Genomic DNA, 12,122 nt, shown 5'->3' with positions numbered 1-12,122 from the left:
TAGTTTAGATGAATAGATGTATAATTGACTAAATTGTTTAGTCTGAGTACCACTTATACTTTAAACTTTAATTAGAAAAACATTGGAGACAAACAAGCTGACAACGCCGCACAATGCAACCGTAGCCCGATTGGTTTTCTATGGTAGCATTGGTGTGTTGTTGCGTGTTTCCGTATAGAGCCCCACAGCTGTCTTCTATCTCCACCAGGGCACATTTTTGGTGGGCCAGCCAGCGCAGGGCTCTGGAAAACATGGGAGTTCGAGCTCAGCAGGTGGTCTCGCGGCATCGTCTCCGGCGAATGTCTCACAGCAGGCCATCCGTGTGACGGCAGGACAGAAGGCTGCCATCTTGGCACAGGTCTGTATGAGCGAACAATGCTGGGAGTCAGCCCCCTTTGACCTTTATACGCTTGTCTAATTTTAGTAGAAGTCACTGTAATTACCATGTGTAAAGCACCAATATTCACTTTAACATGTCGTACATACTTCACAGCATTTTCAACAAGTCAGTGAGTTGGCCTTGAAGAAGCTTTTGTGTTTTGTTTTTTTTAGATATTTTTGGTGCTTTTATGCCTTTATTTGGACAGGACAGTAGGCTGACAGGAAATGGGGAGAGAGTCATGCTGGATTACCAGCTTATGTGGTATGCGCCTGGACCACTAGGCCAGTGGACGCCCCAAGCTTTGTGTTTTGGTAATGAGTGGCTCAATTGATTTGTGCTTTGATCAACAGATTAGAGCTAATGATTACACCTTTGGCAGAGTTCTGAGCAAGGATTGAATACCTCTTATTGCCAAGAGAACTCCCTCATTTCACTTCACTTCACTGCCAGCATATTTTATCATCACCCCCGCCCCTAAATATTCTAGCACCTGACAAGATTACACCTTTAAAATATTCAGCTGGAGAGAACATTTTTTGTTTGGACAGATTTATTTTGAGCTGAGAACAGTACGGAGAGAATTGGCATCAACAATACCCTGGTTCTACTGACGCCAGCTTAGATTCAGATAACTGAATTCTGTACCTGTTGTAGTGTAAGCGATGACAAAATGATCAGAATGATGGTAGAATGGAGCTGGAAGACTATATTTCCAGCTATGTCTAGTGTTTTCCATCTATTGCACAAGTACTCTATGAAGATTACTCTAGGGCAGTGATTCCCAACCTGTGGCTGCGAGGGTATATTGCAAGCGGGACCCCAAATAATTGGCAAAACACTAATATTTTAATACATACATATTCAAAACAATTATGTAAAAAGAAAACTTGAAAATGAGTTTTTGTTGTGATGCCGATAACTAGGAACTTAAAGTATACTGTGTTAGTTCCACTGATCAAACCCGGAACCCGGTCGATTGATTGATCACTCAAATAAACATGGTGAAAATGCAAGCAGCCCCCCCATATGGCCACTTAAAGGCCCGTTCAAAGTCCCTAGATGGGTCTTTAACGTACGTCAGGGGGTGAGGGATGTCTTGCGTTCTTTATGTACACATGCAAGGTCGCTGACGTTAAATCCGTAGGAATTATGATGTTGAGGCGTCGTACACCTATTAATCCACTAGATGGCAGTTGCGAGCCTTTCAATGTTGCGGAAAGTGTTGCCATGTCCACTTATTATAAGCGACTTTGGGCTTATCTTTCTGTAAAGTTGCTTGTAAACAAACATTGGTGGTTGCGGTTTTATTTGTGCTTGTTTCTAAAGTGTAGTTGCTTATTTGGGCCAATTATTATTTAAACCAGTGATTCTCAAATATATATTGTAGATCTGCTATTTTCATGTGACGTGGCCTACTAGGCCTAGTCGATTCTTTTGGGCTTGTTTTCATAGACCTGGTTGCTTATTTCTCTCACAAAAGCTGGCAACAACGAGCTAGCATTAACAAACATGGAGCTAGCATTGTAGCATCTAGCCAAAACAATGCAATAAAAGACACAAACTAGTCCACAAACTAGACAAAAACAATGGTTGTCTACAATGGTTTGTCACAGACCGTGGATCGACGGTCGGCTATTGGTCGTATAAGTAATTAAGTACATTTACTCAAGTACTTCCACCAACGAGGGTCTTTTTTGGAGAAAGAGTGCCCAAGGAAACTTTTTCCCCTTATACTGCCAACGGTCGCCAGTGGTACTACAGTCAACGTGCACGTCGACCTGACGGTGAATGTCGACTGCACGGACGGAAATCCTGGAGCCGTAAGTGACGGAGGGGGAGACAAAAACGACAACGTAAGGAGCGCTGGCGCTCGTTACGTATCCTTACGTCCGACTATGAATGATACTTAACACGGCTGCTGTGTTAAGTGGCCAGATGGGTGGACCGCGAACGCTTTCAAGGGTTTCAAGTGGGCCCTGATCCAGAAAATGTCTTAATGTTTTCCCATCTATTGCACAAGCACAGTATTATTAACCCATTCAGTCCGGGAACGCATCGCTGTCATTTTAGATTTCTTTGGCTGGGGGGGGTTTCAAAAATAGCAGATCTGCAAGCTCATAGGTCACGCTATGAGCTTGTAGATGTGCTATTTTTGAATGGCCAAAACAATCTTAAATGACACATATGCGTTCCTGGTCTTTAATGGATTAAAGACTACTCCAGGGGACAGCCGCTGTCTGCCTCAATACCCCTGTGTGTGTGTGTGTGTGTGTGTGGGCTGGGAGGCTGATGCTTCTTCTCATGCTGTGCAGTCTGTCTCAGCTTATGTAACACCACTAAAGTGGTTGAAAGCGCATATATATATATATATATATATATATATATATAGCGCTTTGGTTCGCAAAGTGCATGTGATATCCCATTGGTTGTAGAGACAGACCTTTTTCACAGGAGTGTCACAGCAGGGCAGCGACAGCTGCAGCTAAGTGAATTAATAATGTGTGTTTGATTTAGGTTTGCCAAAGAGTCAAGCATTGACATTAGCTAATCGCATGCTTGCGACGGTACACCTAAATCAGACAAATCGGACGTGGCCACTATTAATTTAATTAGCTGCAGCTGTGTTTGACACGTCTGTGGAGAGGGCATCAATATGTATGAATAAGGCATCAGCTATATGAATACCGGTAGTCTTGATGTGAAATATAAAATAACGCTTGTGGTTAATCGATTCGTTGATATATAAAAAAATATATATAATATAAAAATTATATTTAAATATGATAAAGAAAAGCGCTTCTCGTTTATTCGATTATTTGAAAAAGTAACCAATAGAACAATCGCTAAGAAAATGCTCAATAGTTGTAGCGCTGTTTTAGAACGAGAATTCAAGTAGGTGTTGTGTGATTGACAGGTGGTGGGCGGGTCCCAGGGCTCTCAGGTGAAGCTGTCGGACGGCTCTGTGAAGACGGTTGCGGGGGCGGGTCACCTGTCCAAGCCGGGGACGACCACGCTGAGGATGACGGGTGGAGTCATCACAGCCACAAGCTCCACCCCCAGCTCTGTCGGCGCTGCCACGGCAAACAATGCCCAACAGGCCAGTGTTATAGTGTACCTCTCGCTCTCTTATTTTTTTTTACATTATACCATAACCTGCGGTTTCAAAACCTCTCCCATTTTGATACTTGAATGATTGTAGTGATCAATTTACCTGTAATTGCCCTATCTTTCAGTTTTTGAGGTGAGCATAATAGCAGCAGGTGATGCGTTTCCATTGACTCACTCTTGAAGTGGGTGCATTTTTTATTTTTTATAATGGCTGGATGTGTAATTATTATAGGTAAAATGCAGGGAATATGAATTGTGAATATGGTAATTTGTGTGTGAGTGAGGAGCCATAAGTAGTCTATCACCAGCGGTGGCCTGTGCTGTGGAGATTAAAGCCTTACTGCCATTGGCAAGGCCTCATTAACTGAAGAAATGAAGGAGAAGCACAGAATGGCCATTACACTGGAGTGTCTGACACACACACACAGATACTCTCCCAGATACATTGATAAAAGCACAGTGAGCTTTTGCTACATTGGAATGCAACACTACCGCCTTAACAGTTCACCATTTTGAAACGCTGCGCGTTGGGTACTGTTAATTGGATTGTCAGGGCCCCACCAGAGGGAAATTGACTCCTTTTGTGTCAGCGAGAATTCCATCAACCCAGTGACCTGATGGGGACAGGTCTCCATGGGAACCCAGAACGAAATGTGAACTGAGCCAAGGGAACAGGGCAGTTTAAGGCCAATACTTTACCCATGATGTGACATAATTGCTGAAAATGTGTGTGTTCATAGAGGCTCGCTCAGGTGTACTTGCAGGTTAGGCATACACATTCTGTCTGTTTTCTGTCTAGACGGCTGTGTGTGTTTTATTGTTTTTATTTCTATGTAATTATTTTTCATTATACAGCACCTTTTAACTCTTGTTTAAACAGGCACTTTATAAAGGAAATATACCTTACCGTATGTACTGTATTTATCCCATTCAGGGGTCTGATGGAGCCAAGCCGGCTTCCCAGCAGCACCACCCTGTCCTGGTAGCGGCCAACCAGGCAGCGGTCATCAACGCTGCCAAGAACGCCAGCGCTGCCGCAGCGGCGGCCGCCGGCAACAGCCTATCAAAGACCGGCCTGGTCAAGGGCACCGGCAGCTCCGGTGTCACGGCGAAGAGTGGTGCTGCGGGGCCAACCGGTGCCGTGGTGACTGTGGCCAAGAGCATGACCAACTTGCCGGTCATCAGCATGTCCAAAGGGGTCGGGGCGGGGACCGTGGTGGGGGGTGTGCCCAAAAGCGCCAGCAGCACGTCACTCGTCACGGCATCCTCGCTGGTCAGTGGGATGGCTGCAGGAGGAGGAGGCAAGAGCGCTATGCTGTCGGGTAGGTAGAAGGCTGCCACAGGAGGGGGTACTGTAGACGTGAACTAGCCAGAAGATGTCGTGCACTGATGTGATGTGATGTGATGTGATGCGAGTGCTACGGGCCGTGTCCACTGAAAGTATTTTTTGAGCGACAGAGCACTTCGGACATCATGTCGCATGCAATGAGCGAGACGCCTCTGCTCAACGAGACGTGTCTCTCCAACCCTTTGCATAGCTCTGCTGTCGGGCAGAAACCAACCAACTGAAATGACAAAAAAATATACAAAAAGTGGAGTTTGGAGGGTTTTAATAACTCAATAACGACTGGTTGGATTGCCATGGAATTTGCTGTGCACCTTCAAGTTCCCCATAGAATGAACTCTACTGATTTTGTTGAATACATGGCCTTCCATCTAGCTCCACCCTCAGGCCAAAATGTCAATGTAACGTCAATGCAAACAAGATATCTCAAAAATGTAATCGGCGGATTATGATGAGACTTGTGACTTCCCAATCAAGATATCTTGAAAACTGGGGTGGTAGAAGCTGTGCAACCTCTAGGGGTCACTAGCTGGGTGTTTAAACTCTTACGGCCCTTGCAGACTTTTTTCATTAGCGCAGGTGTGCAAGAGGTCTTAGAGAAGCGTGTGTTGGTTTTTGAAATGTAACCGTCAGTTTTTTCAGTGCGAAAAATCTGACTATTGTGTGCAAGAGGCTTTAGGCTATGTTCACACAATCCGCCTTATATGAAGAAAAAACGCTGATCAGAGAGCTTTTTCTGCAGAAAATGAAAACAGAAAAAAGGGGGCGGGGGGGGGGGGGGGGCAGTAACGCGAGTTGACTGAAAAAGACTTCAATATAACTCTTTGGAACTTACCCGATATTGAAAACAAAGTTTTAAACTAGTATGTGTATGTAATAAGCATTCCTTTAAGATAATACAACTCCACAATGCATATTTATATTACGTAGTTAATAATGTGTTTTATATGCAGTTTTTGTTAGGCAGAAGAGGAGGAGGGATGGAGGCTGGAGGTAGTGCAGTGTTTTGTGCCTCCATGGCTGAGGCTGACAGCAGGGCATAGAGAGACTGTCCATCAGCTCCATTCCCAGATTTATTTCAGGGTGTTCTATGTTTTTTGTTCAGGCATGCTAAAGCTTCAATCTGGAGGCTCCTCCAGCTCCCAGCAGACAGTCCTGACCATTCCTGCCAACCAGCTCAAACAGCTTGGGGTTGGCACCGCTGCTGGGGCCATGCAAACCATACTCATGCCTGTCGGTAAAGGTAAGGGCCAACCAATTGGGCCGATCATTTAATTTGTTTATGGAGCAGGGACCATGTACAATTTAAGGAGAATTGCACTACGGTTAGCTACAAGATCATTTTCTCTGCAAGGCATGTACACAGTCACTAAAGTCTCCACCACCGTGGAGAGTTTGATTCCTCCGTGGTGCCTTCGGCTTAAGCCTGATTTATATTTGCCGTATAACGAACGCGTCGCAACGTTCCACGTGCGACACAATCGTATGATGGAACATAAAACGGGCATTAGGAGGCACCTCTGTCTTGACTCTGTCAGACCCATGGTCTTATTATACCCAATTCTGAACCTGTCCAAAGTTGGTAAATATAATTGCAGTGTTTCAGATCAAAAGCTTGCCTTCTGTTCTTCTATCTATTTGTATCTTAAAATCTTTAATTTGTAAATAATTAGCAAATGGAATTATTTTTTAATGATCTTGATTAGGATTCTGGACTCCACTCGCTCAGCTTTGATCTTGACTCTGTCTCGCCACTCCTTTTGTCTCGGTCTCGACTCAGTCTGAATAGGTTTAACAGCCTCTTTGTTGAGGAAGTGAAAATGGCTGATCCCAAAAATCTGGTTAAATGAACTCAAAATTAATTGACTGAGTAATTGTCAAGTGTTCAAGGACATTTTGGTTGGACATAGCGACGACGGAGAGGATGATTAGTTTGCTACACTGCTGGTGCATAATACCATTTGGAAGGACAACTGCACGGTTAGGGCAAGGAACCTTTTTGAAATGCATGACTTCACTCCACTCAACTCTCACTGAAAACTCATTTTGAGTTCTGTACACTCTTGAGAATAAGTGGCTCAAATTCTTTGCTGTGTAGCCATGTTAATATTAATATTATACTCCACATATTCTCAAGAGTCAAGTCACACATCAACCTTTGTCTTGGTTTCTCGGGTAAACACTGCCTTCCCACATTACATCACCCCTGAGTACACCGACTATCTTCCATTATAGTCTATTGATCCATCATCCTGTGTGTTCTATTCTGTGTGTGAATAGTGATGTCTAAAGGCCCAGGCTCCAGTACTCACTTCACCCCCCTCACCGCCATCACCACCACCACCACCCCTTCAGGAGCCTCCCCCAGTTCTGCCGCCCAGGTCTCCCCCTCCCTTGCCCTGCCTCTGGCACAAGGTGAGAGGAGACAAACTCCCCCACCCCTTCCATGACTCCTCTCATCCTCTTGCTCTTCCTCTGCTGTGATTTCGCTCACATCTTCTCTGTTTCATCATCTTGTGTCTCGTGTCTTTCGTAGAGCCTGATCGTGTCACATTGTGACTCGCGACTGGGAGCTTGTAAATCTTTTATGTTTTGAAAATCTTTGAAAACTTTTCATACTTCTGTAATGACATGCCCAAACTATCGACGCCAGGTTGAAATTGGGACACATCGGCTGCATAATTGCCATTACCAAAAAATATCCAAATATCAGTCTAGCTAGTGTCTCGGTCCGTGACCTCTGTCTTTTCATTCTGCCAACAGTGAAGACAGAGCCAGGTGCCAGCACACCTGTGTCCTCCGTCCCGTTGCCGCCTGTGATGGCTTCTGCCTCCTCCTCCTCATTGTCCTCCTGCTTACCTTCTGGCCACGCCCCGCCCAATGTTTCCGTGGCAACCGCCACCATCAAACTGGAGCAGGGGGCTGATAACTCCACACACGACCTCATCAAGTAAGAGTTCATTATGATGAAATTCATTATGATTAAACCTTTTTTCATGTTAGTAGCTCAGCATTCACACATAAATACCAGCCACTGGCCAAATGCTGGTGCAGCTTGACTATGGCTGGTAACCAGAGGCCTTGTTCTATTTTAGAACTGGCTTCTGAAATGCTATATATATATTGTGAAATAAGTATTTGATGCATTTTGGAAAATATTTGAAAGGTGTTTCATAGCTCTTTTAGTGGCTAGTTTTATTTTTCTAGCTATCGGACAGCTACAAGTTATTTGACAGACATATCTTGTAGTAGTTAGCCCCTCTCTGTACCAGAGGTACAGAGAGGGGCTAAAAAATACTAGTACACGCTGGTACACTGGTTCCATACTGGTTTACTATAACTGATGTTAATATCCTGTTTTGTTTGTCTTCAGCACTGAGCACATAGAGACCCTGATGCAGCTGCTGACTGCCGTAGTGAAGAAGTTCCCCCTGATTGTGCCAGAGAAGAGTGAGTGAACTTCTGTCCCACATTGATATGAACCCAGTTTAACCTGTATCAGGACTAGGTGATCTAACATGTCCATTGTTTTCTCAGCGGAAGACTCCCACCCGTTCTGTGCCGCCTCTGCTGAGCAGTATTTTTCCTGGAACATCGGCAAGCGAAGAGCATCAGAGGTGACTGTTTGTTATGTTTGTCTTGTGTGCATGTGTGTTGATATAAATGCTTTCTCCACGGTGATCAGCCTCAGACCCACTTGGACCAATAGATGATCAGTCCACCAACCCACCTCTCTTTTCTTCAGGCAGGACTACTCTGCTACAGAGGCGTGTTATATTGAGCTCAATTCCGCTGCTTCTCATGGTGTCTACTCGGAACAGCCAAACAAGCCAAAGCCAAATCTATGCAGAATTTTAATTGTTGTTTGAAGGGCAGGCAAGTTAGTTGTTGCAAAGAAACAAAGAGCACATCTGAGTGGAGCCAAACAGCATCTCAAAGTGACACCACCGTTGTCTGCTGTTATTGTACTGTAATGTATTTAGCCAATGCTGCCTTGTTTTGTCAGAGATAATTTCCCTTCCTCAGAGTTGTGTTGTCTGTGTAATGCCCCTGTGTGCAAAACACAAGGCCTTCTGACTCAGCAGGCTTTCTGCTTGCCTTGTACCTTCCTCTCTGTCTGGTCAGATGTGTATCTCTGCCTTGATGTCCTCTCCCGTATTCTCATAATGGGATCAACAACGGGTCCCCGCTAGACCAAGCTGTGGGTCTCTCTGTCTGTCTCTCTCTCTCTCTTTCTCTCCCTCTCTTTCTCTCCCTCTCTTTCTCTCCCTCTCTTTCTTTCTCTCTGTCTGTCTGTCTGTCTGTCTGTCTGTCTGTCTGTCTGTCTGTCTGTCTCTGTTTTTCTTCCTGATATGCTCCCAAAGGCTTGCAGACTGGCATAGTCTTAGAAATGTGTAGCCATATGTTGCTAATTCACCCATGGAACAGGGATTGATAAGAAATACAAGAAAGAGATTGAAACAAGGAAAGTTTTACAGAGTTTATAATGGAATGCAGAGAGAGTTTCTGTAAAGAGCATGAGTTCATGTTGCTCCAAGGACAAACAATATTATTGTTTTCTTCTGAATCCTGTTGCCCCTGATGTATATTGTTTTAAACATAATAAATGGTGTGCAGCTCCAGCGAGCTGTGGCGGTGAAGCGGGTTGTCCAGGATGTGTTGGACCACTGCCCTCGCCTGCAGGCACTCACGCCTCCTAAGACCAGGGAGGTAGTCCAGTGGTGCCGGCAGAGGGGCTACACACCGCCCGACCCCGAGCCCCAGCGCAGGAATGATGAGGAATCCATCGAGGACATCCTCACTCAAATAGACAATGAGCCTGGTAGGTTTAGATATTTGTGCGTGTGGGTGTGTTTAGCTACATTTTTCCTGAGGGATCCACTAGTTTTCCACTACTCACAGTTTACATAGCCTGTTCTCTGTAGTTCAGTGCACTTCAATATCAATATTTTTCTCCACCTAAAGTGATACTGTGAGCAAAACTCAAACTTCTTTAAGTAGTTTATTACCAGGTGCACATTCTATAAAGATAAGTGCACAGCCTTGGTGTTCGGTTAAGCCCTTAGTCACATAGGCAGTCTGAATTAAAACAAATTTTGAATTAAGTCAGTGCTACCAGTTCAGTGAGTCACACTCCTCCCTGATCTCAACCAACACATTACTTGTGTTGTTGTTACTAAATAGCTGCCATCAGTGGCAGTGATTTAAAAACAGGTTGTTCTTAGGGATGCACCGAATATTCGGCCACCGAAACATATCGTCCGATAATGGTTAAAAAAAATATTTTCGGCTTTCGGCCGAAAGGGTTTTTACGCCGAAAAAATGTCACCGAAAGACACCGAAACATATCGGCCGATATCACCGAAAGACACCGAAACATATCGGCCGATATCACCGAAAGACACCGAAACAATGCTATTATCAAAAAATCTTGGAATAAAATCTGGAATAATCTTATTATATAATTATATAAATGTTTACATTTTACAATCTTTCAGCAGTCAGTCTGGAATTAATGTATGCATTCAAAAGTGCTTAATAAATGTTTTATGGACCCATAATAGTGATAATCATTTAAGTTAAGTTTTGCTATAATCATGTATTTTGCCATAATCAGGTAGCTGATCAACATTGGTAAACAAATAAATTAATTATATATATTTATCATATTCGGCCATTCGGTTTTCGGCCAACTGTTTTCTATTTTCGGCATTCGGTTTCGGCCAAGAATTTCCCATTCGGTGCATCCCAACTTGTTCTGCTTCTCTTTTGGGTGTGAGTGCATGTTAACCCGTTTCTGATGTGCCTGCAGAGTGCCCGTCAACGCTGGGGAGCTGCGAGGACCTGGTGCTGCGGCTCGAGCAGATGCAGACCCTGTTGAAGACGGAGCCTGAAGAAACCTACGATGAGGTCGTGGATGTCATCAGCGTCACTCAGCCCTGCCAGAGGTTAAAGGTCAAAGAGGAAGAGCAGGAAGCAGACCCTGAGCCCAAGTTCTTCCTGGGTCCCTGCCCGTCTGCCCAGTTTGTCGGCGAGACGGCCCAGCAGGTAAGCATCTCTTACTGTTTGTTTGCTTGTTTGTTTTTTGGGTGGGGGGTGGATGGAGGGGGGCACATTGTGGCTCATCCTGTCAGCTGCTTAAACTTTCCCATTTAAATGCTTTTCATTCATAGTGTAGTGCTCTGTGATTCCAGCCTTCTATTGCTTGAAGAGAAAGTCCATAGTTGCACTTTCGACATAATGTTAATTGACCTTTTTTCTTATTCTGTTTGGTGCTCAGATAATTTTACTGAGAGTAGGAGAGGTGATACCCCTGTCAGTAATAATCCTTTCTTATACCTAATATGACCCTCTTGCTCACCCACTTCTCTCAGATTGGAGTAGCCTTCCAGCCAGTGGAGGTGGAGAAGAATGTGTTTGCTCCAGTGATCGAAGCCATGATTCTCAAGGTCAGCCAACTATGCAAACTAGGCTATAAAAGTTGGCCTTCTCCACTTAAAAGACCTGCCCTTCCCTCAGCATGCCCTTGAATATACCAATGAATATATGCATGAGGCGTATGCAATCTGCCCTTATTGCATGTTTCCTCTCGTACTGTACCAGAGACCTTTGTGAATAATGATGTTTGTGTGTGCTTCAGGCGACAGAGCAGTTTGCCAGTGACATCCTGCGAGAGGCCCTGGCTGGTGCTTACGCCAAATCCCCTCAGAACAGGTCAGAAATGCAATTTATTTTCTCTATTGTATAACCTGCTCAGGGCACCATGGCTTTTCACTATTTTTAGTGACAGATCTAATATCTCACTTTGGAGTTTAGTGGGAGTGCCGTTCAAACACAGCTATCAATTAGCTGAATGTGAATACATTAATACATTACACATGCACTTTGTATATTGCTTCCAGGGCTCTGTAAGAAATCTTCAACAGCTTGAAATTATTATTCATACAAGAAAAAAAAGCGCACTTCTTGCGTTTTGGCTCCTTCCTGCCTGAAAGCACTCCCATACCCCCCACATCTTCCAAGCAGTTCCTACGTGAAAGCCCTCCATACCCTCATCTTCCCCTATCCCCCTATACCCCCCACACACACATACCCGACCATACCGCTATCTTCTAAGCCAGTGGTTCTCAACCAGTGGTCCGGGGACCACCAGTGGTCCTTGAGGGGGTTCCAGGTGGTCCCCAGCAAAAGTAGTTAATACAGCAGCACAATCATTTCAACCACTTTGTCCATTTATATATTGGCTATTTTTTAAATGTTTTAATTAGATTTTTTTATAACATAAAT

At 44.4% G+C, this 12,122-nt stretch overlaps 1 protein-coding gene across 5 annotated transcripts in view; it reads left to right on the top strand.

Annotated features, from left to right (window-relative positions):
* Nucleotides 1-12,122, top strand: part of yeats2 (YEATS domain containing 2) — a 40,585-nt gene that overhangs the window by 25,954 nt on the left and 2,509 nt on the right. For 4 of the 5 annotated variants that reach the window (XM_080440695.1, XM_080440696.1, XM_080440693.1 and 1 more), the window contains exons 18-29: nt 209-358; nt 3,297-3,479; nt 4,425-4,812; nt 5,941-6,078; nt 7,116-7,250; nt 7,599-7,785; nt 8,209-8,285; nt 8,373-8,452; nt 9,453-9,657; nt 10,648-10,883; nt 11,210-11,284; nt 11,476-11,549. In XM_080440695.1, coding sequence (XP_080296821.1) covers nt 209-358; nt 3,297-3,479; nt 4,425-4,812; nt 5,941-6,078; nt 7,116-7,250; nt 7,599-7,785; nt 8,209-8,285; nt 8,373-8,452; nt 9,453-9,657; nt 10,648-10,883; nt 11,210-11,284; nt 11,476-11,549 — 1,928 coding nt within the window. The remainder of the gene's footprint in view (nt 1-208; nt 359-3,296; nt 3,480-4,424; nt 4,813-5,940; nt 6,079-7,115; nt 7,251-7,598; nt 7,786-8,208; nt 8,286-8,372; nt 8,453-9,452; nt 9,658-10,647; nt 10,884-11,209; nt 11,285-11,475; nt 11,550-12,122) is intronic. The other variant, XM_080440697.1, reaches the window with a different exon arrangement.

The sequence above is a fragment of the Gymnoscopelus braueri genome (assembly GCF_963280865.1).
Source record: "Gymnoscopelus braueri genome assembly, chromosome: 10".
Lineage (NCBI taxonomy): Eukaryota > Metazoa > Chordata > Actinopteri > Myctophiformes > Myctophidae > Gymnoscopelus > Gymnoscopelus braueri.
The sequence above is the reverse complement of the archived record's forward strand: the minus strand, read 5'-3'. Positions and strand labels throughout refer to the sequence as shown.